The 25,483-nt window shown below is 42.3% G+C and overlaps 1 protein-coding gene across 9 annotated transcripts in view; it reads left to right on the top strand.

Annotated features, from left to right (window-relative positions):
* LOC119851598 (serine/threonine-protein kinase Sgk3) overlaps window positions 1-25,483 on the top strand; it is an 87,731-nt gene that overhangs the window by 24,240 nt on the left and 38,008 nt on the right. For 3 of the 9 annotated variants that reach the window (XM_043507778.1, XM_038391680.2, XM_043507775.1), the window contains exons 2-3: window positions 16,438-16,538; window positions 22,435-22,653. In XM_043507778.1, coding sequence (XP_043363713.1) covers window positions 22,576-22,653 — 78 coding nt within the window. In that variant the 5' untranslated portion in view covers window positions 16,438-16,538; window positions 22,435-22,575. Of the gene's footprint in view, window positions 1-9,752; window positions 9,899-10,633; window positions 10,714-10,990; window positions 11,013-11,054; window positions 11,206-11,537; window positions 11,670-16,437; window positions 16,539-22,434; window positions 22,654-24,447; window positions 24,575-25,483 lie in introns of those variants that run through there. The other 6 variants (XM_038391686.2, XM_043507774.1, XM_038391681.2 and 3 more) reach the window with 6 other exon arrangements.

Below are 25,483 nucleotides of genomic sequence, written 5' to 3'. Positions count from 1 at the left end.
GTAAACTGGCTGTTATGCTATTTGTAAGAACTGTAACCTTTTAGACTTACAGAACTGTAACCTTTAAACTGTCTTGGCTTTCTCTAGTCCAATATTAAGCAAATAAGGTCCGTCTGCTTTATTTTGTGCATGTAATCACAACTTTCATTTTACTTTTGCAGTGGAAGGAATCTGTTTTCTAGGGTTTTCCCAGCCCATTGTTTTCAATGTGCCTGTTTCTCTGCATAGTGTGACACTCAGTATGCATCGATATAGAAACAGATGGTTGCAGATTTTATAATGTCTTTTTCCTGAAAAGATCATTGCCTATGCCCATTATTGGGAAAAGTTGCCTCTGTGAAAGGCCAGGTGGAAAGAAGTAGAATATGAAGTACAATCACTTGGCCTTTTAAGAAAATGGTTTGGAATATAGTGATCACTCCTTTTCAGGATATGAAAGTTCTGTGGGGAGAAATAGGGTTTGGTGTGTGGAGGTGGTTTTAGTAAGAGGAAGACTGAGACCCCAGCCAGCACCTCTATTTTCAGGTGGTGAGTGAGGGCTCTGGAGGATGGATTAGGGTGGGATTGGCTGACGAGGGGTAAATTTACCTCTTATTGGGGAGGAGAGGATTAAAGATCTCCAAGAGACTGGCGCAAAAGGAGAGAGTGAGCCATGGGGTTATACAGGGTATATTGGAGTGGTAATGGTGGTGTTGTCTTGGTTGTCATGCAAGGTGGCTTGGACCAAGTGTGGATGGGTCGGTGGGCAGCCTGTCCTGAACCCTCCTGTTAGGGTATCCACTTGTGCCATTTGTGAGACTTAAATGGGCATTTTCAGGTAGCCAAGACTGTGGAACGTTGCTGCTCTGAGCTGAGGAACATGGTGATTCAAGGAAAGGTTTTGGAGGACAGGGTCCTTTGGCCTCTGGTGGATATGAGATTGGAGAGAAGAAGGACTTGAGAGGAGACATAAGCAAAGAGTGCAGCGTTTTTATATGCAGCCCAGAGGCCATATCTAGGAATTTATCTCAGGAGTTTGGGATGCTGGCAAAATGATGACTCTACGCTTTGATTCATGGTGTTACTTTACTAGCCTCTGACCTTGTATTTATCTACCATCTAGTATTTGGTTTAGGATGAGACCCTTGGCTTGCCATGTTTGACATACACCTGGGTGGATGAAACTGCTGGCCCATTATTGACTCAATGCTCCAGCCAAAATCAGATTTGCTACCATATTGATTTTATAGGTGTGTGGGGGAATGTAAAATAAGAGTACAGATCATTTTCATTGCACTTTTAGAATATCTGCTTAAGATCATCAAGCTCTTCTCTACAGTGATATTGGAACCATCTAGATTAATTTTGGAGGACTTAATTCCTACATGTATGGCCTCTCCTGTGGTCCTGCTCAAGATCTTGAGGCCATCATGACATCCATGAGACTGACAGGTGACTTGTCACCTTTTACATAGGTGGCCACATTTTCGACCTTGTTTTGGATGAGACTGGAGGTAACAGGAAGGAAAATTCTTTGAAAGCTAAGGAAATGTTTGTTCGCTTGAGTCAGAGCACCAATGAAGTCCCAATCAGTGGGATGATTCCAAGTGGTTGATGGAATCTAGAATGTTTTTATCTGGTAACAGAACCATTCTTGTATTGATGAATTGTGTGTGTGGTGATACCACTTTCATTCACACTGAATTCTATACCGAGTTGCCTCTTAGCGGGATGAAAACAGAGTTTCTGTGGTTCGATTGCAGTATGTGGTATTTACTGAGGTACTGGGAAGGAGGGGAGATATAAGGGCTACAATTCTTGGGTTAATCTGTGTTCCTTTTAACTAGTGAAATTCAGCATGCAAGTTTTTTGGGGCATAATTGGTGCCTTTCTGCGGAATGTCAAGTTACCAACTTGTTCTGAAGAAGCAGTGGTTAAACCATAGCTCCAACGACTTCTTGACTGAGACAGTCTCTCCAACTGGCCTGAAGCCACTTTCTTTAGTGACACCTATTGAGACGACCATTTCCAAACGAAGTCCTCAAGGCTCTTTGATCTCCGTAAACTTAAGCATAGATCTTTCTGGTACAGAAACTGCACTAGTGGTGTTGGTGGTTTGCTTTCCTGTGGAAAATAGATGGAGAACAGGTGTTCATGTATATTATTTTATACCTATCAACAGCTTTTGACATGCTACTCCATAGGATGATATTGCTGTACTTGCAGACCCTATGTGAGGGCCGTGGGTCTTGAACCCATGTCCACAGGGCTCTTCAGAGCCAGTCTCTTCTGACTCACCATCAAGTGACCTGTTAATAGTTGCCAGAACTAGAAGCTCAACTCTGGCAAAGGACTCCAGTCCTGGGATCTGATTGGCAAAACTATGGGAATCCTGATTGATTCTCAGCTTCTATTTAAATAAAGCAGAGGAACAGGAAGTAGTTAATGCAACTGGGTTAGGACTCGACTTCTGTGCTGCCTTTTCCTGCTGCCTGACTCTCTGACCTCATGGTAACCTGCCTCTTGACACTTAACTCTGTTTGCCTTCTGACCTCTGGGTATCCAGACCTGGCCTGTTCCCTGGCTCCCAACTCCCACTCTGACCACTAGGCCAAACACCCACGTCCTGGTCCTGATGCCTTAACAATATTCTGAATGCCCTGATCTGTTGTTTTGGGTGGTATCCCAAAGGGGGTAATATTGGGCAATAAATGATTTACTTTGAGATTCCTCTCAAGGAGAGTTCTGACTGCTTCGCTGTGCACACAGTTTGGGATACCTTCAGCATGTGAAACACAGAGCTTTTGTTTTTTCCATCTTTTCTGATCCTGCTAGTCTTTTGGAGTGGCATATGCAGAGACTGGGCACAGATTTGGGCTAGCCATTTGAAGCCCATCCCAGACAAAACTATGGAGGCTTATAGGAGGCACTCACAAGAAATGTTGGTGACCTATTTGTGCCATTACTTTGTGGGGTTTGTGTTGTTTGTTTGTTCCTGTACTATCTGGGGGTTTGTTGGATTCCCCCTCTTGTTCCTAGATGTCCATTATCAGTGGTTGCCTAGTGGTGGGGTTTTTATCTGTGATTTGAGAAAAGGGTTATGCCCTTCCTCTAAGGTGAAATCTGCATCTGAAATTACCCATGCCTTTGTCACCAGGAGGATAGATTACGCAACATTTATGCTTTACCTGGGAATGTGCTTTCAAACAAGTCAAAAATTGCAGCTAGCATGGGATGCACAACCTTGTTTGTTTAGTGGTGTTACCAAGATGACCTAGCACAATGCTGAATAAACTATAATGGCTACTAGCTGCTTTCCAAGTAAAGTTTTTAAGATGTCAGCCCTAAATAATTTAATTCTTGCTGCTTGAAAATTCACATGCCAGTGTGATACTGCAACAGTTGTGATCTTTGGAGGTTCTCACGTGTAACAGTCTCTGGCTTGATCAGAAAGAAGCTGGTAAATGGGTATTCCAAGAGGCCAGAATACTCGCTTCTCATCTTGGTTAATCAGGGCCCCGATTGGTAAGGCAAGAATCTCCTGTCTTCCTAGGTTTTTCCTGGGGAAGAGCTGGGGTTGGACACTGCGTCAGTGTGGGAAAGGATAGGATAATAAGCTGTTTAAGGGGCTGGAGTGATCTTTGAAAGTCTGTTTTTTTTAAGGTGTAACTTGAGTTTTTGAGGGGTGGGGTAAATTAATAATTGTGAAACATACTTAGAATTTAAAACATAGGCTAGGTAGTTCTGCAAAATTCAAATAAACTTAGAAGCCCGTTGTATCCCATATGTGATGTAGCTATAAAACATACATAATCCTCATTTTCAGGGTTGTTTTGTTGTTCAGGGTAACAGGCAAGCTATTGAGCCAAGCATTGAAAATGACTAACAGATGAGATGATTATTTTGAGACTTCTGGTCTTTCAGCCCAAAAAGCAGTGTGCATCCATATATACTAAAAACTTCAATTTACACACGTGGGGTTTTATGGTTGTTCTTGTGGTGGTGGTTTTTGTCAATACCATTAAAATATTAGAAAACATATAGAGAATAATTCTTCATTGAGATAGGGATGGATTATGTCCTAAATCCTCTGCATCCCTAATTTCTGCTTCTAGGATACTCTTAAAAATATATTGCTGCCTTTTAGTTCCTCACTGCTGCTCATTTTGATTTTAGCTCAGTCAATAGCAGCAGCCGTTTGGGACTGATTTAAGCACATTGTCAATAAATATTGTTTCTCCTTCACAAAAGCTAATGTACTCAATGCTTTTTTTTGCCTCCGTCTTCATGAACAAGGTCAGCTCCCAGACTTCTGCACTGGGCAGCACAGCATGGGGAGGAGGTGACCAGCCCTCTGTGAAGAAAGAAGTGGTTCGGGACTATTTAGAAAAGCTGGACGAGCACAAGTCCATGGGACTGGATGCGCTGCATCCAAGGGTGCTAAAGGAGTTGGCGGATGTGATTGCAAAGCCATTGGCCATTATCTTTGAAAACTCATGGCGATCGGGGGAGGTCCCGGATGACTGGAAAAAGGCTAATGTAGTGCCCATCTTTTAAAAAGGGAAGGAGGAGGATCCAGGGAACTACAGGCCTGTCAACCTCACCTTAGTCCCTGGAAAAATTGTGGAGCAGGTCCTCAAGGATTCAATTCTGAAGCACTCGGAGAAAAGGAAAGTGATCAGGAACAGTTAGCATGGATTCACCAAGGGCAAGTCATGCCTGACTAATCTAATTGCCTTCTATGACGAGATAATTGGCTCTGTGGATGAGGGGACGTGTTGTTCCTTAGCAAAGCTTTTGATATGGTCTCCCATAGTATTCTTGCCAGCAAGTTAAAGAAGTATGGGCTGGTTGAATGGACTATAAGGTGGATAGAAAGCTAGCTAGATCGTCGGGCTCAACAGGTAGTGATTAATGGCTCCATATCTAGTTGGCAGCTGGTATCAAACTGAGTGCCCCAAGGGTCGGTCCTGGGGGCAGTTTTGTTCAATATCTTCATTAATGATCTGGAGGATGGAGTGGACTACACCCTCAGCAAGTTCGCAGATGACACTAAACTGGGAGGAGTGGTAGAAATGCTGGAGGGTAGGGATAGGATACAGAGGGACCTAGACAAATTAGAGGATTGGGCCAAAAGAAATCTGATGAGGTTCAGCAAGGACAAGTGCAGAGTCGTGCACTTAGGATGGAAGAATACCATGCACCGCTACAGACTAGGGACCGAATGGCTAGGCAGCAGTTCTGCAGAAAAGGACCTTGGGGTTACAGTGGACCAGAAGCTGGATATGAGTAGTGTGCCCTCGTTGCCAAGAAGGCCAATGGCATTTTGGGATGTATAAGTAGGGGCATTGCCAGCAGATCGAGGGACGTGATCGTTCCCCTCTATTGGACATTGGTGAGGCCTCATCTGGAGTATTGTGTCCAGTTTTGGGCCCCACACTACAAGAAGGATGTAGAAAAATTGAAAGCAGCGATCAAATCCCCGCTCATACTTCTCTTCTGCAGACTAAACAATCCTAGTTCCCTCAGCCTCTCCTCATAAGTCATATATGTTCCAGTCCCCTGATCATTTTTGTTGCCCTCCGCTGGACGCTTTCCAACTACCTGAAGGGGGTTCCAAAGAGGATGGATCTAGACTGTTCTCAGTGGTAGCAGATGACAGAACAAGGAGTAATGGTCTCAAGTGGCAGTGGGGGAGGTTTAGGTTGGATATTAGGAAAAACTTTTTCACTAGGAGGGTGGTGAAGTGCTAAAATGCATTACCTAGGGAGGTGGTAGAATCTCCTTCCTTTGAGGTTTTAAAGGTCAGGCTTGACAAAGCCCTGGCTGGGATGATTTAGTTGGGGATTGGTCCTGCTTTGAGCAGGGGGTTGGACTAGATGACCTCCTGAGGTCCTTTCCAACCCTGATATTCTATGATTTACTTTGAACTATTACTTCTCACTCTTGCTGGGGTTGGAGAGAGATCCTGGAAGTATTTTCATGTGTACTGATTTTCATTCTAGCAAAGTGTAAAATAAGGCAAAAACTTGAAAATCGGAGGTATCCCATAATAGTGAGTAAGAATATTTTTAATATATTGTAGAGGGTTCATGGCTGCAATGCAGTCTGTAATATACACCAGTCATTGTTGGTGTATATTAAAGTATCTATCTAACTGAGTAACTGGGGAACATAAATAAGTAGCACACAAAGACTTTGAGGGAGTTGCTGTGGACAAAAGACAAATGTGAATGCTGAAATGTGTAATCGACATTTAAAAGGCAAGTTCAGTTTTACATACGTCTTGATTTGTTACACAATCTACAACAAAATATCCTGAATAGATGAAAATTATAGTACTCTCTCTCTCAGAGCTTGTTGAATAACATCCATAAGTGTGTTGGGGGGTGGGGGGGGGAACACCTTACTGTAAAATTCCCAGGAGTGTTGCTGCACAGCATCCTACAATAGATAGCTAAATATTCTGTGTAATTCACTTTGGACAAATTTAAATGTAAAGACGTGCAAAATGCCAACACTAAACTGTCTAGCACATAAGCATAGTTTCAGCATAGCTCAGACATAGGTGAGAGGTTTATTGCAGGAGTGAGTGGGTGAGATTCTGTGGCCTGCATTGTGCAGGAGGTCAGACTAGATGATCATAATGGTCCCTTCTGACCTTAATATCTATGAATCTATAATGAGAGAGGGTCTACTTAAAATAAGATTGATCCTGCCCTATATGAGTAGTAGTACTGTAAGCTGCGCTAATTCAGAGTGTGGTTCTCCATGCCCATGTGAGCCTTGGGTCCAAAAGGGCCCCCACTTAGGGTAACGAGTGAAGACCAGCAATGGATCCAGTGGATGGGGACCAAGTTCTCCAACGGTAGTGAAGATGGATGAGCCACAACAGTGCATGCATGAAATGCATAGGGCATAAAAACAACTAGATCTTTGTAATGGTCATCCATGCCTTCAGGAACCAACAGCATCTGGCAGAAGAGGGATGGTGTCCTGGGAAGGGGGGTGGTGTCTCCCAAAATAAGACCCCTCTGCAGCTCTCCCTACCCTCCCAGTTCCATGGAGGCAGAGTAAAATGAAGGGGCAACCCACCATAATAGACCATGACAATAGCACCAGGGCTAATGCCCCTGCTATTACCAACTCCAGGAGGAGTGGCATGTTGAGCACTCCCAAACTCCACTTACAGAAGATGCAGCCTTCGTGACCCCAACTTTCTGGAAGTCCAAAACAGACCTTAGAGAGGTGTTCTGTGTCATCGCATGGAATGTGCTAACACTGAATGGCACTGGGTACATGATAGCTTTTGTCAAAGTACTCACCCAAGATAGTCATCACTGGTATCAGTAGGCCTATCTGTCACAAAGCGATCAAATTACCATGGAAGGAGTAACTTCCTCCATTCCCGTGGTCCACTGTGGTACTGGCAAATTGGGCAACTTGGATATACATTCAAAAGCTGTGTTGCATGCTCTTCAACCATGTTGCCAGGATGGGAGACACACTCCAACACAGTGTTCTCAAATTCTCCATTGACATGTAAAGGGGTGCATGTGCCCTCACTCATTGTGGCACTCCTTATGGAGCTGCCCTACAAATTTGTGGCTTTTCAGGACTAAGCCAGATGTGGGAACTTCACTACACAATGCCTGGTGTGACTCCATTAACCATGGTCATTCAGGCTGGCACAACAGTCCTCTGTAGACTATGCATTTTTGATTATATATCTTGGAAGAGATGTTAGAGCCTGTTTTTTCATCCCTGCAGTTTGGGGAGCAAGTAGTTTCCAATCCTGTTCAACCTAGTGTCTTCTCTTCTGCCCCCTCTCCCCAAGCCCAATTGTAGTGTTGTACCAGCCTTCTCTGAGCTGAGGCCCCTGTACTGTATGTAGGTTAGTCCCATGACCCTGTTTTTTGTTAGGCAGTAAATAATAAACTCCAAAAACTACCCCCTAGCTAGAAGAGCAGTACTACTGAACTATTTTATGTCACATAACTCTAACCCAACTAAATTACTTGGCAATCTCAAAGGTGTAACAAGTTATTTTAACTGACTTAAATTCAGAAGTCATAGAAATCATAGAATATCAGGGTTGGAAGGGACCTCAGGAGATCATCTAGTCCAACCCCCTGCTCAAAGCAGGCACAATCCCCAATTTTTGCCCCAGATCCCTAAATGGCCCCCTCAAGGATTGAACTCGCAACCCTGGGTTTCGCAGGCCAATGCTCACACCACTGAGCTATCCCTCCCCCCTAAGTCCTTTTGGGCAAAGGGACTTCAGAATTAGAATGATAGCACAGTTTGTGTAGGTATTCTTTATAAACATGCAACATGGAACAAAAACCTTGCCCGTTCAGAATAAACAAAAAGCAAACTGTTTCTAAGGAACAGTCAAGATGCATAGTAATATCCATTTTAAAATAAACAATGAGAAGAGGAAGAAAAAAAAATGGTTCCATAACTGTTTACTATGCTATTTCTAACAAAGGCCAGAGAAACTGATATAGTGAGTTGATTTGTAGCTTTTGTGTGCATGCATTTACTTCAGTGTTTTGATTAACATGTATTTCAACAGTGCCAAACTGTGTCTCTGTTTTGGATGATTTTTGGATAACTGTCAATGAATAACAGCTTAGTGAAATACCGTCAGCAGGCAGATTCAAAAACAGATCTCACAAATTGACGTACAGGCATTTGCTATGTACTGAATAAGAAGACTGTGACTCCAGTTCAGTTAAAGAAATATCATGTCTAGTCAGGGTAAATCAATTTGGGTTTAAAAACAAGGGATTTAAAAAAACAAACCCAAAATAGGGTCAATAGAAATATTTCTGAGACTTTCCAAGTTCTGATGGAAACAGTTTTGACTGGCATCATTCTGTGTCTCACACACTAAACAGAAACTGACTAGATCATTTTCACATCCAAGCCAAGTATAATGTAAAGAGTATACCTTTATAAATTATAAAAAGGAACATTAATTTATTTAACAATCTAGGGCTAGTTTCCTCACCACTATCCCTTCCTATCAGTATCCCTTTTGAGGGACAAGGTGGGTGAGAGAAATATTTTATTGGACCAACTGTTTTTGGTGAAAGACACATTAGAGCTACACAAAGCTCAGTCAGGTCTGGGTCCCTGGTGTCCCTTCAGTCATTCATATTAATATTTACTGTTGGAAAGGGTATTTGCCTCTTAAGCTTTGACAATACAACTGTATCCACTTAACTTAATTGGCTTAGAAACTATATTTAGACACAGGTAAGCTCTCATTTCAGTTTATGGCTTAAGTTAATAATCGGTGTAGTTAAATTGGTAACATTTCCTTACAACTTTCTCATGGAGATAAACCTTCATTCAGTTACACTGACTACACGCGTGGCTCAGTCCCTTCCTAATTCTTACTCCTATTATAGAAATTGTATTTTTTTCTGGTTTTAGCCTGCTCTCTATTAACTTCATGCTCACCTACATGTCTAGATCTAGCAAACAGAATAAATCAGAATAATAGCATTGCTAAAGCAAAGGTCTGCATTGAATCTGATTTCAAAGCAGACCTGCCTTTTGGCCCAGATTCTGCAGTCTGATATTCTTATTTATGAGTGACATCTTGAGTTCAGTGGAATAATTTATGAAGTAAAGTGCAACTAATTTTGAGTAGGCTATTGGAACCTAACCCTTAATTTGGGAGGTATAAAAATGGTGTCTGAGCACATTGTGGTAAGCCACAGAGCTGCTTGTTTGGGAAGGAAGATGTAAAGAACCAGGACAGGAAACAGCTTGCCCTAAACTGGTGCCAGATTTGCACAAAACTGTCTGATCTTCCTGCATTAGTTCTTTGTTTCTACTGTTACAGAAGACTTTCATTTAAAATAATTGATAGGATGGATGATTACCCTGCCTGCTATCCTGGATGGTAAGTCACAGACTTGTGTTGCTAAATGTGGGTGTGGATACAAAAGCCTGCAGGCAGTAAAACTGAACAATAAAAGTAGCTTTCCATCCCTATTTTTTACTTAGTTGTCTTGGCATTCTAAATCATTAATTTTTTGCCTAACGTCTGCCTTGTGTGGATGATCACGTAGCAAAATGAAAGGGTCAGTTTAGTCTGTAGGCTCTTTTCCCCATATTTTTTATGCCTGAGTGCAACAGGGGCCTGCACTAGTGTTCCCATTCAGCTAAGGTTGTCCTAACGCGTACAAAGAAAAGGAGTACTTGTGGCACCTTAGAGACTAACAAATTTATTTAGAGCATAAGCTTTCGTGAGCTACAGCTCACTTCAGCGGACGCAACTACTTTTGCATCAGATGAAGTGAGCTGTAGCTCACGACAGCTTATGCTCACATAAATTTGTTAGTCTCTAAGGTGCCCCAAGGCCTCCTTTTCTTTTTGCGAATACAGACTACCACGGCTGCTACTCTGAAACCTAACGCGTACCGTTTCCTAGCCGAGCTCTTCTCCCCTTGCTCCACAACGTTGTCGGAGCGCCGTGCTCGCCCTGCTCCTACGCCACCTGCTCTAGAGCTAGAACAACTTGCAGCGTCGCGGTCAGCGAGCGGGGCTAGTACTGGCCTGGCTGGCACAGGCAGGGAGCCGCGCGCTCTGCAAGGTAAAAGCGGGGAGACGCCCGCGGGGGGAGCCGTTCGCTACAGCTGGCACTATAAGGGAAAGCATCGCCCGAGGGGGGAACGAGTCCCGGGGATGGAGTAGGCCCGGGGCCAATGCCTCGAGGTGGGGAAAATGTGCTACTCTCCCGGGCTGGCGGAGGGGGGCGTACGGGCCGCCTAGAGCGGCCACCCCGCTTGGCGCTGCCTGCTGGGGAAGCAGCCGGGAAGGGCTCCGCGGGGCGGGGCGGGGCGGGGCAGGCCTGCCCAGCGCACCGGGGAGCGGGCAGCCTCCGCGCTCCCAGCCGGGCCAGGCCCGCGACCCCCTGCCCAACAGCTCTGCCGGCGCCGCGGGCCCGGCTTGGCGGGGGCCCCGGCATGTGGGCCGGGAAAGCGGCGGGCTGCGGGGCCCCGCGGGGGAGCCAGGTGCGTGGCGCAACGCTGGCCAGGCCTCGCGGCTGTTGCGCCCGGCTGGCTGGCGCGGGGACTACGCCCGGTCGCCCACCCTGCCGCCGCCCGGGAGCGGAGAGGGGCTTAACTCCAGCCCCGCTCACCGCGGTAGTGGCCCGACAGGCTGGCAGGCAGCGGCTTGCGCCGGTCCCAGCGGATGCTGCAGAGGGTGGGGTTCAGCCCGCGGATCTCTGCCGCCCTCGGGGAGGGGGGTTGTGCCCAGGTTTCCCGTGAAAACGCCACTAATGCCCCTGCGTCCCCGCCCGAGGAGCGCCTTCCCCTCCCCTCCCCTCCCCTCCCGCCGGCGGGCGCTGCGTGGCTCGCAATCCGAGTCCGTGTGTCTCGCAGCGCGTTGGGCTCCAGAGCAGGAGACGCGCCTGACCCAGCCGTAGTGCCGGGGCGCTCCTCCCGCCCGCGCCGGCTTCGCGCTCTGGTCTACGGGCGCAGGGCCACGCGTTCAGCGCCAGGCTGCTGTCTGGTCCGCCTGTGCTCACAGACCGATCTGCTGTTGTGGAGGCTCTTCGCAGTGGTTTCTGACCCGCCGTCCCCAGTGGGCGGCGTCTTGTCTCTTTAGGGTTTGGTCCACGGTCTTGAAAGGTCTGACTCTGCATAGGGGCATTGTTGCACCCTGAGGTTAGTATTGTTGAGTTCTGTGTAGGAGTGGGTGGTGCTTTTCATTCGCCTTCTGGTCCTCTAGTGCCCTGTGATATAGGGGGTGCGAGCTGCTCTGGCTGAGAGAGCAGGAGCAGCTGAGAACTCTGGTTTGTGTGATGATCAGAAGGGGGACAGTTCCTCTCCTTGCCCTGCAGTCGTTGTTGGAAGAGTTCCAGGGTGTGTACACAACTTGCTCACAGAGCTCTCCAGATGGGCATGAGAGGAAGCTGAGCACTTTGTCTTGCAAGCTGTCAAGCCTCTGTGTCTTTGATACGGTTTTGGGTGCGGGGTGCAAGAGAGAAGGGTTTTGGAGCCATGTACTCTGTTTAGGTGCTGCTTTGGGGCTCCCAGGGTTAAGGGGGATGGATGGAGGTAGAAGAGGAGCTCCATTCCTAAAGTGAAATTATTCAGAAAATACTTCAGTTTATCTAGACTTTTTTCCTATTAAGGTGAGCAGATCATTGTCATTTCTTCACCTTGTAACAAGATGCAGTGAATTTCCCAAACCCTGCTGCAAGGTCTTGAGGTGGGAATGGGACAGCCGTTCAGTAGGTACACTTCTCTTCTGTCAGAGTCCCTGGCGTGGGGAAAAGGTGTAGCCACCTCCTGTGTAATGATATAAAACTCTGTCTTCAGGAGATTTTTGTGTCTTGTACAAAATTGCTTATGGCTGTAAACTGCTCGTTTTGTGGAAAAGTTACAACTATGGGGAAAAACCAACAGTTGTACTGGAGTTGATGTGTTTGAACTCCATTAAAAGCTCCTTCTTAAAAAAAAGGAATACTTCCCCCTCCCATCCTTTTATTGGATGATATGAATCTGGGTCTCCTGGGGGAATGTAATTCAAGTCCATTAATACAAAATTGTAAAGTATTAATATTTGAAGATTTGCTGCGCTGAACACTAGAGGGTTTTTTTAAACTTATTTTCATACAAATGTTAGGGGAAGCTGGTAAATTCTCTCCCTACGCCTCCAAAAGATACCCTTCTGTTCTCTGGTTCTGAACATGCCATAACTCATCAACATGGAATGTGGTTTGTTACCCATGTCTCTATTTTTGAGGTTTTTATTACCTCTTGCTAAACTTATTACAACACACTATTTACCTCTGTTTGCAGTTTTAAGACCTTTGTGCTTCTCCCAACAACCACCCAACTCCTAGGAATTTCATAGATAAATCACTAGCTCCATTTTTCATGCAGGCAGGTGCTTCATAGCTTTCAGTGAAGATAAACTTAACATGATTATACACTGAGATATCTAAGTTTGGGTTTAGAGGGGCTGTTGTGTTATGTTTCATGTTTAAACTGAAAATGCCATTTATCTGATAGACTAGAAGAACTTCAATGAAACTGTTCTGGTCTCATTAGTACCTAAATATAAGTTGGTTGGTTTGTTTGTTTTTTTTTTTGTTCTTGTTTTTTAAATAGTGCTCACCAGAACATTAATCTGATCTTTCAGGTGACTGCTATTTACTACTCTAAATGAGAGAATTTAATAAAATACATCTTAAAAACTTGTAACAGAAGTTAATAAAAACAAGAAAATTCAAATTTAGAGGAGATCACATAATTCCCTGTAACTATTTTCTTAAAGATCGTTTTGGAACTAAAGAACGAATGCAATTAAATCTTTAACTGGAACTTTTCTTGTAGGCTTATTACAATCTTAATATTTTCAGTATTTTTATATTAACCTTTTGTGTCTGCAGTGTTTGTATTTATTTTCAAAACTGGCTTTTGTATTACTTTAAAAAAAGAATGTAATATGGAAGACTTGTGTTAGATCAGGTTGGTTTTTTTCAAGTTTAATTTGTATGCAGCAGTAAAGGATTGCTATTTTTACTTCTTTGATATTCTCTTTAAAGCTGTATAAATTACCTCAGCTATAGTCTGCTTGATGGGAGCCTTAATGTGGGGCATCTAATTGATGCATAGCTTGCATAAGTACCATTCACTATAAATCACAACAGTGCCACATTAGAAATTGTGACACCAACTTGTATTATAGGCATAAAATAGATGCTTTCTATAGCCTTAGATTTTTTTTTTTAAGCCATCTATTGTGACCTTATTCTCTATGAGGAAAGACTATTGATTCACCATTGCCCTATAGACATTTGGATCAGTGCAGAGTGGGTGTAAAAAAACTATCATTCTGAGTTTGATAATACTTTGCACTGGTGTAAGTGACTACCCAAATGGTTGGGTATGAGTAAATTGGGCCCACAGTTCTGTGTTGCTGTAAGTTTCTTATTTCTCTTCTTGGTTTGCCTTAGAATCTATTCTACTTAACTACGTTACATTCTTGGAATTTTCTTGTAGCTATATCGGTCCCAGGATATTAGAGTTACAAGGTGGTGAGATAATATCTTTTGGACCAACTACTATTGGATAGAGAGACAAGCTTTCTCGAATATATTCCCTCACCCCTTGTCATTGTTGGAATTTGGCAGTATTAACGGTTCCATTGATTTCTGCAGAATTAGGGATACCTAAATTTTGAAGAGTAGGCTTAGATTTGATGCTGCATATTCCATCAGCTTTTTGTTCTGGAGACATTCCATTTTCTAGATTTCTTACCCTGTTGGTTATGAAATTTTGGTGTATACTTCTATAGGGCTCTTTACAAATATTGCAACACCCTCCTTAAATGGGTCAGTATTCTCGATGGTCTAGGAGGTATACCTGGTCTTGACTCAGCACAGGGACTAGACTAGATGACCTGACTTCTCTTCCAGCCCTACATTTCTATGATTTTACAGATGGGAACTGAAGACAGAGTAATAAAGTGACTTGTCCACATACACACACAAAGCCAGTAACCCAGCCAGAATTGGAGCTTACGATGATCTGACTCCCAATCCCATATTCATTATTCTAGACCAGTGGACCACCCCACCGGACGGCACTCCACTTTTTTTTTTTTTCTTCTTCGGTGGAATCTCTGCATGTCCTCAGCTGGTGTTCCCCTCCGGTGGCGCGCCTGCGGCGGGTCTTAAGGTCTTCACCCCAAGCCAAAAAGTTTGGAGACCACTGTTCTAGACTATCCTGCCTCTCCAGTGATGTGACTGGATGTATGTTCATGGAGTCAAAAAGGGGATAACAATCCTGTGGTCTATGTTTACAGAAGCCCAACTGCCTGCTGAAGCAGAATTGGACACCCTACAATTGGTTGGAGCAAAGGAAGTTGGATAGGCTTTTTCGTAAGATCTGTCAGAGGCAGCTCAAGCCACTATAGCCAAAACTTTCAATCCGTATTTATGAACTTGTCCTTAGGCACCCAAATTTTGAAAATTTTTGCCTAAATTAATTGGAGCTGCTGCACAGGAAAGTTGAGGAAGCAATCCAGAAAACATAAGTGTTGGCATATGATCAGTGCATACTGACTTTACTGCACATAGTTCATCACTGAGACTAATCATTTAATGTATTTGCAGTTGTTATATCCCTTAGTCCAGATTCTCTGGATATGGCTAGAGATTAATCATTAAGGACTAGATGTGGGTAAATAAGAAGTCTTCACTAACAATTCTAGAGGGCTGCTCTTAGGGCAGATCTAGGAGCTTGCTCAATGCATGCTCAGTTGTTAATAATGATGCACACTACATTCATTTTTAACAGTGGTGGAGCCTGCAGTTCTCAGCATTCTGTCTTGCAATAAACAAGAATCCTGACAGAGCCAACCGGAGATGCAAATGTTGAAATTTCACATACAACAGTGGTTGTCCCAGGACAGATAAAATAAGTGTTGCTGTCGTAGGGGAGGCATACTCTTCAGTGGGCTTATAAATAGAATATGTCTCCCTTATTCTTTCTCCCCAGTGAGACTGAGATAGGGGATACAAAGTAAGCAATTATCCCCTATTCCTGTTCCTCTCCATTCTTCTTTAACCTTTCTCACTCACCTCTGTCCTCTTCCTTTCCCGCAGGGAAAATAACAAAAGAGTTACATTTCACTAGACCAGATTATTGCAGAGTGATGATTGCCCCTGTGGTGGTGGTGGTGGGGTAGGGGGTTGTTTTGCTTTTACAGCAGCACTCTTACAGGTTAAGGTGTATGTGCGGGGGACACAATCCACACTCTTCTTTTTTCCAGTTTGACAGCAGTTTGTCTTCATTGGGTTTTATCATTTTTGCAGAAGGCCAATGTTGCATTTCCTGTCTTATGAACTAGCATTGCTTTCATTATCTCTTACCTGAAGGAGCTCCAAGTGCAAGCTACTCCCCAGGGTATTTACAACTAATGGCAGCAGAATGAAAATGGCAACCAGCAGGAATGCGTGAAGAGCTGAGGAGGGGTGGGCCCGGGCATGTAAGGAAGTGCTCCGCACTCTACAAAAATCTGTCTAGCAAAGGAAACATCAGCAGGAGAGTTGAAAACCCTCTTTAAAACTTACAAAAAGGTCCGTAAAACTAAAATGTACATGGTATTAAAGGGTGGTCTATTTGAAACCTGAATTATTTTGAAGTTAGTCATTCAACAAATCAAAGCAGACTTGGTCCCTTTTGAAATTCAGGTAGCTTTGTTAGGTTTAGGCTAGCGATGGACAAATTTAATACACTTTTTAAGCCTCATGATCCTCTGACGGTTCCTGGCTCTCTTCTTCCTGTGATTATCCTATCCTGATGTACTGAAACTGATACTATGGCCAAATTTAAAGAGAGAACACAAAACCTATTTTTAACTCTTAACCATGACAAATAATTGAAATATCTCCTATTTATCCAGTGTTATCTCTTGCAGGTCTCTCCTGCACCGGAATCCGTCACAGCTGGATCTTGCCAGATCTTGATTTCACTTGTGACCCAGCCCTGGATTTGGACCCAACTCTCCAGAGGTGCAAGGTTAGTGTAGCCACCAAATGTCTTTTTCCTTGTGGTCATTTGTTTATATTACCCTCTTAAAAGGTACATGCCAAATTTTTTTCTTGCTGACTCTTTTCCAAATAATTTGGAAAAGTCCTCTTATTTTCACCTGCCCTCCACCTCCCTCTCTGCTTCCTCCTATTGCTCAAAGGAAGATGGTACCCTTCCTTTACTGTGTGGGAACACCAGCAGCATTGTCAGTGGAGACGTGCTGTTTGGTTATTAATTGTAGCTGTACAGCCAGCATGGGCAGTACACATAAACTGTCTAATCCAGTTTTAGCTTTTGAGAGACAGGGACTTCTTTTTCTTGCTGTGTGTCTGTACAGCATCCTGCACAATGGGACTGTTATCCTGATTGGGTCTTCTGGGAGCTATTGTAATATAACTAGTTAAAATAGTTAGACTAAAATGTTTCTCTTTTATTAGATACAAAACTTGAGAGGCCTTTCATAGTACAGTTTGGGCCAAGTTTCCAATCACCATGGAAAAGTATTAGAATATGAGGGGGCTGGCTTTCATTTACAGGGCTTTTTGGGGGTGCTTAGAATATCATCCAGCTATTCTTAGAAGGGGTCTTGTCCATGGTGAAGGATTAAAGTCAGCAGGAGGGTCATTGGGAAGGGGGCAAGGGTGAGGCTTTTTTAATTCCTCCTCCTCCTCCAAAAGTGCAAGCAGTTAGCCATAGTTGACAAGTGGTTAGGAGCTTGCTTATGGAACCATATTTGGACATTAAAGCTCCACTAGTTACTATCCTCTCGCAAAGCTTCCAGTTTTAAGGAAGTTTTATCAAGAAGGTCGAGATGAGCCAACTTCAGTGGTAGATTGAAAAGACTTCTTGGATTCCTGTCGGTCAGGATTCAGATCGTAATATGGAATTGGAATTGTGTGGATGTACTGTTAGTGATCCATCTTGCTCAGTTTTTATAGTAGGTCACTTGAGGAGATTTTCAAATGTATTGTACTGCAATGTTGTATATGTATGGGGATAGTCAGCTGTGTGCCTACTTTTTGTAACATCCACGTTCTGTTCTCCTTGCATTCACGGTTCCTGAGAGAGACCAGGATCTGGATAAAATTGAAATGGCTATATAGTTCAACCCAGAAAAGAATGAAAGGCATGCTTTTTGGTAAAAGACGATGGCAGTGGACAAACGGGTGTCTCACTATCTAACAAGTGTGTATTCTTGTGTTTTGTCAGAATGATTCATGGATCCCTTGCAGCTCTTATGACAGATATAGGTATTTGCTTTTGATGATTTTTCATCTGAAACTACCAAGGAGACTGTGCCCCATTATTCTCTAATGCAAACCTCACAACAGAGACCTGTGCAAATAACTGACTATTTTCATTTCACTGGCAGTTCCTAAAAATATATTTTTTAAAAAGTTCACGTTGTACCATCAAACTTTTTGGGGATTTTCAGCAGGGAAAAGCAGGGTCATTTTTGTTCAGGTCAAACTAAACTTTATTTCAGTTTTGGGCATTTAACCTTGTTTTGCTTTAGCAAAGAAAATGAAGGACTAGATTCACAAAAACGTGGTGGTGGTGCTGTCACCACTTACAACCTTTTATCCTAGTGGCTGGAGCACTCACCTGAGATATTGAAGACCCGGGTTTGAATCCTTGCTCTGGAGTCTGAGTCCTTGCTTCCTAGGTGAGTGCCCTGACCTGCAGGCTATAGGGTATTTATCCATGAATTGTTCTCAGTCTCTCCTTTTGAAGCTGTTCCTCTGTGTAAATAATTAAATTGTCACTGGACTGGACCTAGATGTTCCCCCTCCCAAAGGGGAGCCCTAAACGGAGGGCTGTAAGTCGTATTCTCTCTCTGGTCCAATGACTATTTCATTATTTTATACAAAGTGAAACAGCTTCAACAGAAGAAACTCTGAGATTTCTCCCACGTTGGAATAGCCTGGTGGTTAGGGAACCACCTAGGAAGTGAGAGCCTAGCTTCAAGTCCCTGCTCCAGAAGTCACCTAGGAAGTGAGAACCTGGGTTCATGTCCCTGCTCCAGAAGGGATTTAAACCTGGGTCTTCCAGTCCATTAACCACTGGGCTAAAGTTTTTTATAAGGGGGAACCTCCATCTCCTCTAAACTTTTTTTTTTTTTCTTTTTTCATTTAAACCAAAACAGTTTGCTAAATCAACACTAGTGCACAAAACGTTCGGGCAACTCAAATCTGTATTTTTAGGTGAAAAAAAGTTCTTTGGAAAAGCTTTGCCCATCTCTGTGCAAATGTCTTCTGCACCTTTCCCCCTTCTGGCCTTTGGGAGCTTCAGTTGATGCTGAGTGTCTTTAGACTGCTGTGAGTTGCCAGGTGTGGAGATATATCTGCAGTGGATTCCTATGTACACTTGGGTGCAATTCAAGGTGTGTGGTCTGGTTGTCAGACTTTTGTATTTCCCTCTACCTGTCATGGGAGTTGAGTACAGCAGGAAGTCACTTGTTTCTAATAGCTCTGCCACTGCTAATAGAGTGCTCCCTTTCTCAGCTGACAGCGCCTATTTAAAATTCACTCCTCTCTGTTGCAAAAAGAAAAGGAGTACTTGTGGTACCTTAGAGACTAACAAATATATTAGAGCATAAGCTTTCGTGAGCTACAGCTCACTTCTCTGCTGGTCTGCCAGAGCCTACAAAGGCCTTAAAGGCACACTTCAATGCTTGCTTTGTCTGGTGTGATTGTGTTTGTCTTTTTTAATGAGTTGATACAATAAGGAACAAAGGTGAGATATATCACGTAGCTGCCATAGTGCTAGGCACTGTTGAAATTAGCAAATCAACCTGCTAATCTGCAGTGTTGTAGGGATGGGGAATCAAGAAAAATTGAAAAACCTTTTTGAAATGAAGTTCTTCTGTATGTTACAGTTCAAGAGTTACTATGATAGTTGAGTGCTGCTGGTGAATAGAAACTGCATCTTTCACCTTCTGGAGTTTCATAGGCAAGCTTCAATTGCTCTTTCCAATTTTACCACCTAATTTTAGCGTTGCATTGCGACAACGCTGTTGTAAGTGTAGTCTTCTCAGAGAAACAAATGCAAACTGCATCATGCAAAGCTCCAAGAAACTTGCAGTATAAATATTTTTATTGGATTTTTTTTAAGTCTTCAGTAGCTGCTCATTCTTTTCCACCAGATCAAGATGAGTAAATTCATCCTGTATCAAACTTGGTGACTCTACTCTTGGACTTTCTACATTTGAGAATGAGCTATATATCAAATCTGTGCAGTACTGCTCTCTGAACTATAATCCATGCCTTTTCTTCAGTACTATTGCAACTCTTAGTGTCCTGTCATTCTGCTATGGCTCTGAAATCTAAAGAATGTGAGAGTGATGGCCTGTGTCTTTACCCTACGTGCCCTAAGTGGAATTGACATGAAGGTGAATGCAAAAATTCCAGGAACATAGATATAGTGTCAATTTGTGAGAGGTTGACGGTGCTCAGAGGATGATGTTAGTGAGGGAAGGAAAAACACAAAAAGCTTGCCGCTCTAATGTGCAACATGTGATGGCCAGGAAAATAAGTAAGTAAACAATATAAGAAAAATGCCGTATATGTGTAACTACTAGCTCCAAAAATGGGCATAAATGTTTTGTAAATCATATACCTAGTAAAACAGATGACTGAAAACATTATACCACTTTGATTGACTTTAGGGGGGCTTCTGTACCAAATAATACATATTTGGGGGAATGGGGAAGGACTGCCGTATAATATTTAACTGCAACATTTTTAGTTTTATTTTTTAAAGTAGGTGTGGGTAGTAAGAAAGCAGTCTTCTTACAGGTTACGCACCCAAATATAATTTTATAAAAGAGTAATTATGGTTAACTGTATAACGCGGCTTTTTAACAGTGGCTCATCAAAGGTACAAGTTCCTGGCTGATTTGGTGTGTACAAGATAATGTAATTCAAATATGTAACTTATTAACATATATCTGAATTAAACTTGGAAACTATTAGTCTGATGTGAGTAACCAGTAAAGTCAAACATAAAGGCAAATGGGAGTCAAATTTTTAAAACAAAATTTGTCTATCACTGAACAGCTATAATGACCTTGATTTCATTGTGATTATAGCTGTTTCTGCATTTTTAATAATTTCACCATATTAAGATTTGTTATCTTTCATTTAATTGTAAATTATAATTAATGATCAAGTTCCTCAAATCTGAGGACAAACTAGAAGAAATTTGGAAGAGATCAAGGTGATTGGATTTTGAGCATAAAAAGTAAACCAGAACCATCTAAGATTTATTAGTTGGATATTAAAAAACAAATCTCTTCAATTGGATACCAGGGGCTTTGTCACTTCTGCCAACACAAACCTGGGTATCTCTGCAACAGCAGTATTGCATCAAATTAGTTGGTGGCTTTTTTTTATTTTATTTTTTTTAAATTCTTGCCCTGAAATATGCAGCTTACCTGTTCGTATTCAGCTTGTCTATTTTGAGAAAATGGCAGTTAAATATTGAGCTTTTTCACTCCCAAAAGCTTTCCCCTTGTAGAGTTAGACATGACACAAGCTAGACATCTCATATTTTAGTGTTACCTATTTTTTTGTTTGTGCCTTAGGGTTGAACTGTATTTGGTTAAGAAACAAAACAAAAAAACTTAAAACTGAAATATCCATACATTCCTGAACAGGTTTTTTGTTAAATTTGAGCATCTCTTTATGGTCCTCTTGTGTGCTAGTTAAAAGTTCATATTTCTAATGTGGCAACATTTAGAGGCCTCAGTTGGGGATTAGGTTCCTTTGTGCCGCCCGCCCCCCCCCCCCCACACTAGTTAAATGCTAACCTGGCCCCAGCCTATTTTGGTAGGTATACTTTTTCATTTTCTTGCCTTTTAAAATGCCCCCTTTCACACAATGCTGTGTGAAAGCCCTAAATGAAGAGAGGTTGACTAACAGTCTGTACAGGGGAAATGATGAAACTCTAGACAATGTGCTGTCAAAAGCACAAAGTAAGCAAAACTGGGGGAAATCTTCCCTAATCTGTGAGTTAGTGTCATCATATGTTTCACTTGTAACAACAGGTAAATGTTCTGACAGAAGTGACTTTTTAAAATTAACTGGTTTCAGAGTAGCAGCCGTGTTAGTCTGTATTCGCAAAAAGAAAAGGAGTACTTGTGGCACCTTAGAGACTAACAAATTTATTAGAGCATAAGCTTTCGTGAGCTGTAGCTGTAGCTCACGAAAGCTTATGCTCTAATAAATTTGTTAGTCTCTAAGGTGCCACAAGTACTCCTTTTCTTTTTTTTTTTTTTTTTTTTTAAATTAACTGTGTCCCTTTAAACTTCACTTGAAAGATTTTCCTCATATCATCTTTCCTTTTCCACCTGTGATGTGATACTTAAATATACTCTGTATGTTCTGACAGGTATGCAGTACCCTGAGGTACAGACTTGTACATCTGAAGATATTTAGAAATAATCTTGAATAAATTATTTCTACCTCAATACAACTCTTCTGGCGGAGTAAAACTAACTTGACTCTGATGATAAATATCTGCCTTTCGCCTTGTTGTCCCAAATTGTACATTACATGCTGTGGCCCTGATCCTGCAAGCTAGTTTTGCTGTGGGGCCTTGAACCCATGCAGAGCCCCCTTTGAAGTCAGTGTGGCTCTGTAAGGGGGCAAAAGTCCACCACATCTTATAGGATCAGGGTTTGAGTGTGTGTTGCAGAGAGGAACAGTGTCTATTGTCCCACTGTCCAAAGGCCCCAGTCAGGATCAGGCACTTTTACACTATATACTGGATACCTGCATAGGAACCTATGATCCCTGCCCAGAGAAGGAGCTCACAAACTAGTTCTAACCATGCAAATGAACAGTGTTTCTATATTAATTTTACCTTTTAATTACATTTTAAGGTTGCATGATGGAATTTAAATTTTTCCAAGAAAAGCTGCACATTTTGGATCAGTATCGCTGAGATTGTCTTCTGTTTGCTCTACATTGAGTGGAATCGCTTGACACAAGCTTGCCCAAAGAGTACATAAAAGTACATAAAAATGGATCTCAAAGAAAGCTGCCCAAGTGTTAGCATTCCCAGCTCTGATGAACATAGAGAGAAGAAAAAGAGGTTTACTGTAAGTATGTTAGCATTTCTCTAGACAGATTACTTATGTGCTTTGTTTTGTACATTAGCGCACATCTTAAATATTTGACTATTTTTGTGCTCTCCACATACTGATGACAGAAATTGGTGTTTGCTCAAATGCAAATTATATGTACTGGACATAATGAACAAAATGCTTTACACAATCTTCACGCAGAATAGGATTTAATAGGATTTTTATTCTAGAGTTTGTCACTTTTTATAGATCTGGTTTACAAATTCTTGATATCCCTTTAAGCAAAACTGCAGTATTTTTTTTTCATATTTGGCATTTACTGTATAAATGTGGGGGCATGGGGATTTTTTTGCCCTAGCATATCAGATCCAAATGTTGCCATATCTTTTCTGTAAAAAACATAAAATCCCAAAGCGAGGTGTATTTTAAAAAAATGAAAAGAAAAAGGTGAGCTCCTGAGTATAGACACTCCACATTTATTTTGCATCTTTACAGTTGTTTTCTTAATGTTTTTATGTGCTTTTAAAGGAAACTCATCACTTACAATTCTCTCTCTGTCTGTCTCTCTCTCATTTTCTCTTAATCTTATGCTCTTGAAAGTCCCCCCCACCCCATTTTTCCTTTTGGCCTCCTGATAGACATATTTTGTAATCATACAGGCATGATTTTTTTTTTTAAATTTGGTGGCAGGCAGTACTTATTTGTTTTGTTTAGTGGTGCAAAGAATCTTACTTAATATAGGAAGTAAAGTGGTTTTGGGTGGTTAGGGTATAAAGAATGCATCGTAATGCTTTCTTTCTTTCAAAAATGTGATCCGATTCATTGCCCTGTTGTGCAATTTCCTCCTGAAACTGAGAGATGCTGACTAGCTTGTTCTATTTTTCTAGAGAATTAGTAAATCCAAGGGTGTTTCACTGATGAAAACTAGTGCAAGGTTTATGTCTCTTTTCAGGCTACAGTAGAGTTATTCTCTTTATCTTCAGAAGGGAAAGAAGACTACTTTATGTAGTCAATGTAAATATTCAAGTATATCATGATGTAACTATTTATTTTTTGGGGAGTGGGGAAAAGAAAAAGGGTGCTTGATTAACTTTCAGTGTAAGAGCTAAAGTTTGAGAATGCCTGAGGGTCAATATGTGTTGGAAGTGTATTTCATACGACTTTGTGAGTTTGAACGAAGTAGCTCTCTTGAAAGTCTCTGATCTTCCTACAGCAAAATTAACACATTGAACTGCCTAAATGTTAATTCTTTACAGACTTGTCAGTGGTTGGACATTTGTCCTGAAATTTCCTGCTGTGATAAGGTCACCAGTGACAGCACTAGAACACACAAGGCAATGACAGTCCCCGGAGTTTTAAGCACCAAGTCACGTGGAACATTTTAGGCAGAAAATCGGCTGTAGCCTAGAGTCCTGTTTTCCCTGGCACTCCTACTTGTGGAGCTGCACCAACATTAGCAACAGTGGGGAAATTTTAGAGAGAAGAGGTGACAGTAGGCACAGTCTAACCAGGTGAATGTTCCCTATAGAAGCATATTGCTCAGTTTTGGCCTCTTCCACTTGATATCAAGGACTAATTAGCAGCCTGACAAATTATACTTTTTCACAGCAAAGCTTGTGGGTTTGTCACGTTTTAGGATTTAATAACACTATCAACCAAGAAGCGATGGGTGCAATAATTTCAATGGTAGACCTGCATCCTCCAGAGTATTTTTATGGTTATTATACTGCATTTATTTTCTCTCCTCTTGCAAACCCATATTGCAGTGACTCTCTGGAGCCCCTGGGCATTGCTCCTTGAGCCTGCAGGAGGGGATTACTAAAAGGAGACACAGACACACATGAGGAAAGCATTATTGTAAAAACCATAAAGAAGATGTGGAGGATTCTTGCACTTAGATGTGTCACTTTTCTTGAACTGCTTGAACACCCAGAAAGTGAGAGGACAATGTCGCAAAGTCCTAAGCTTTAGGGATGCCACTCCATTCTATTCCCATTCACCCCACAAGAATTGAACAGTGTAGTTGCCAGTAATGTGGACAAAAGTGCATGTCTGCAAAATATGGTGGGGGTGTCCTCCCCAGGTAAAAAGTTGGTACTAGTTGGTAATGCTTAAACTACCACGTATTTGTAGTTTGAGTGTTTTGGCTTTTATGGTAAGATACAGGAATTGTTTCCTTAGTTGGGAAGGCAGGAGATGTCTTTTTAGAAGAAAAAGAAACAGCCCGCCCTTGACTGGCTGATTTTTATGACTGTCAAAGGCCTCCACTGCAGGTCTGATGTCAGGGAGTAATCTAAAACAGGGTCCTTTATAGGTGAGGGTCCCTGGTGTGTTTCTTCTCCCATGATTAATAATTATTGCTAAGCAGTTTGTCTTTTTTCATTTTAAAAGTAATGTTCAAGTCAGCTTCTGACTTCATCCCAATGGGAACAGAGATCTGCATGTGCTCCATTTAAAAAATTAGGATTCATGGGAAGAGACCTGGACAATCCATTTGCCCAGCCATTATTTTGTGCTTAGCCATAAGAGAGTGGCCCCGTCTAGTGGCAGACACCAGCAAACAAAGGAAAAAGAATACTGTCCCTTTAAAACACCAGCCTTCCTGCTTTGGCCCCTTTATAGTAAATTAAGACTTGTCTCATCTTGGTTCCCCAGGTAGCTGAGCCCCATCAGCCTCACTTGAGCTGCATATAATCAAAGGAAAAGAGTAGGTCTAGCTGACGTGGTTAAATCCATCTGTTTCCTAGATTTTCCATGCCACCACCCTAGTTTAATGCAGAAGTTGCTGGCTCTGCTCTCTCTATCCCTAATCTGCAGGAGGGAAGGAATAATCCTTCACATAAAT

The sequence above is a fragment of the Dermochelys coriacea genome, chromosome 2 (genome assembly GCF_009764565.3).
Source record: "Dermochelys coriacea isolate rDerCor1 chromosome 2, rDerCor1.pri.v4, whole genome shotgun sequence".
Taxonomy (NCBI): Eukaryota; Metazoa; Chordata; order Testudines; family Dermochelyidae; genus Dermochelys; species Dermochelys coriacea.
Note: the sequence above shows the minus strand (reverse complement) of the source record. Positions and strands in the feature narration are given on the sequence as shown.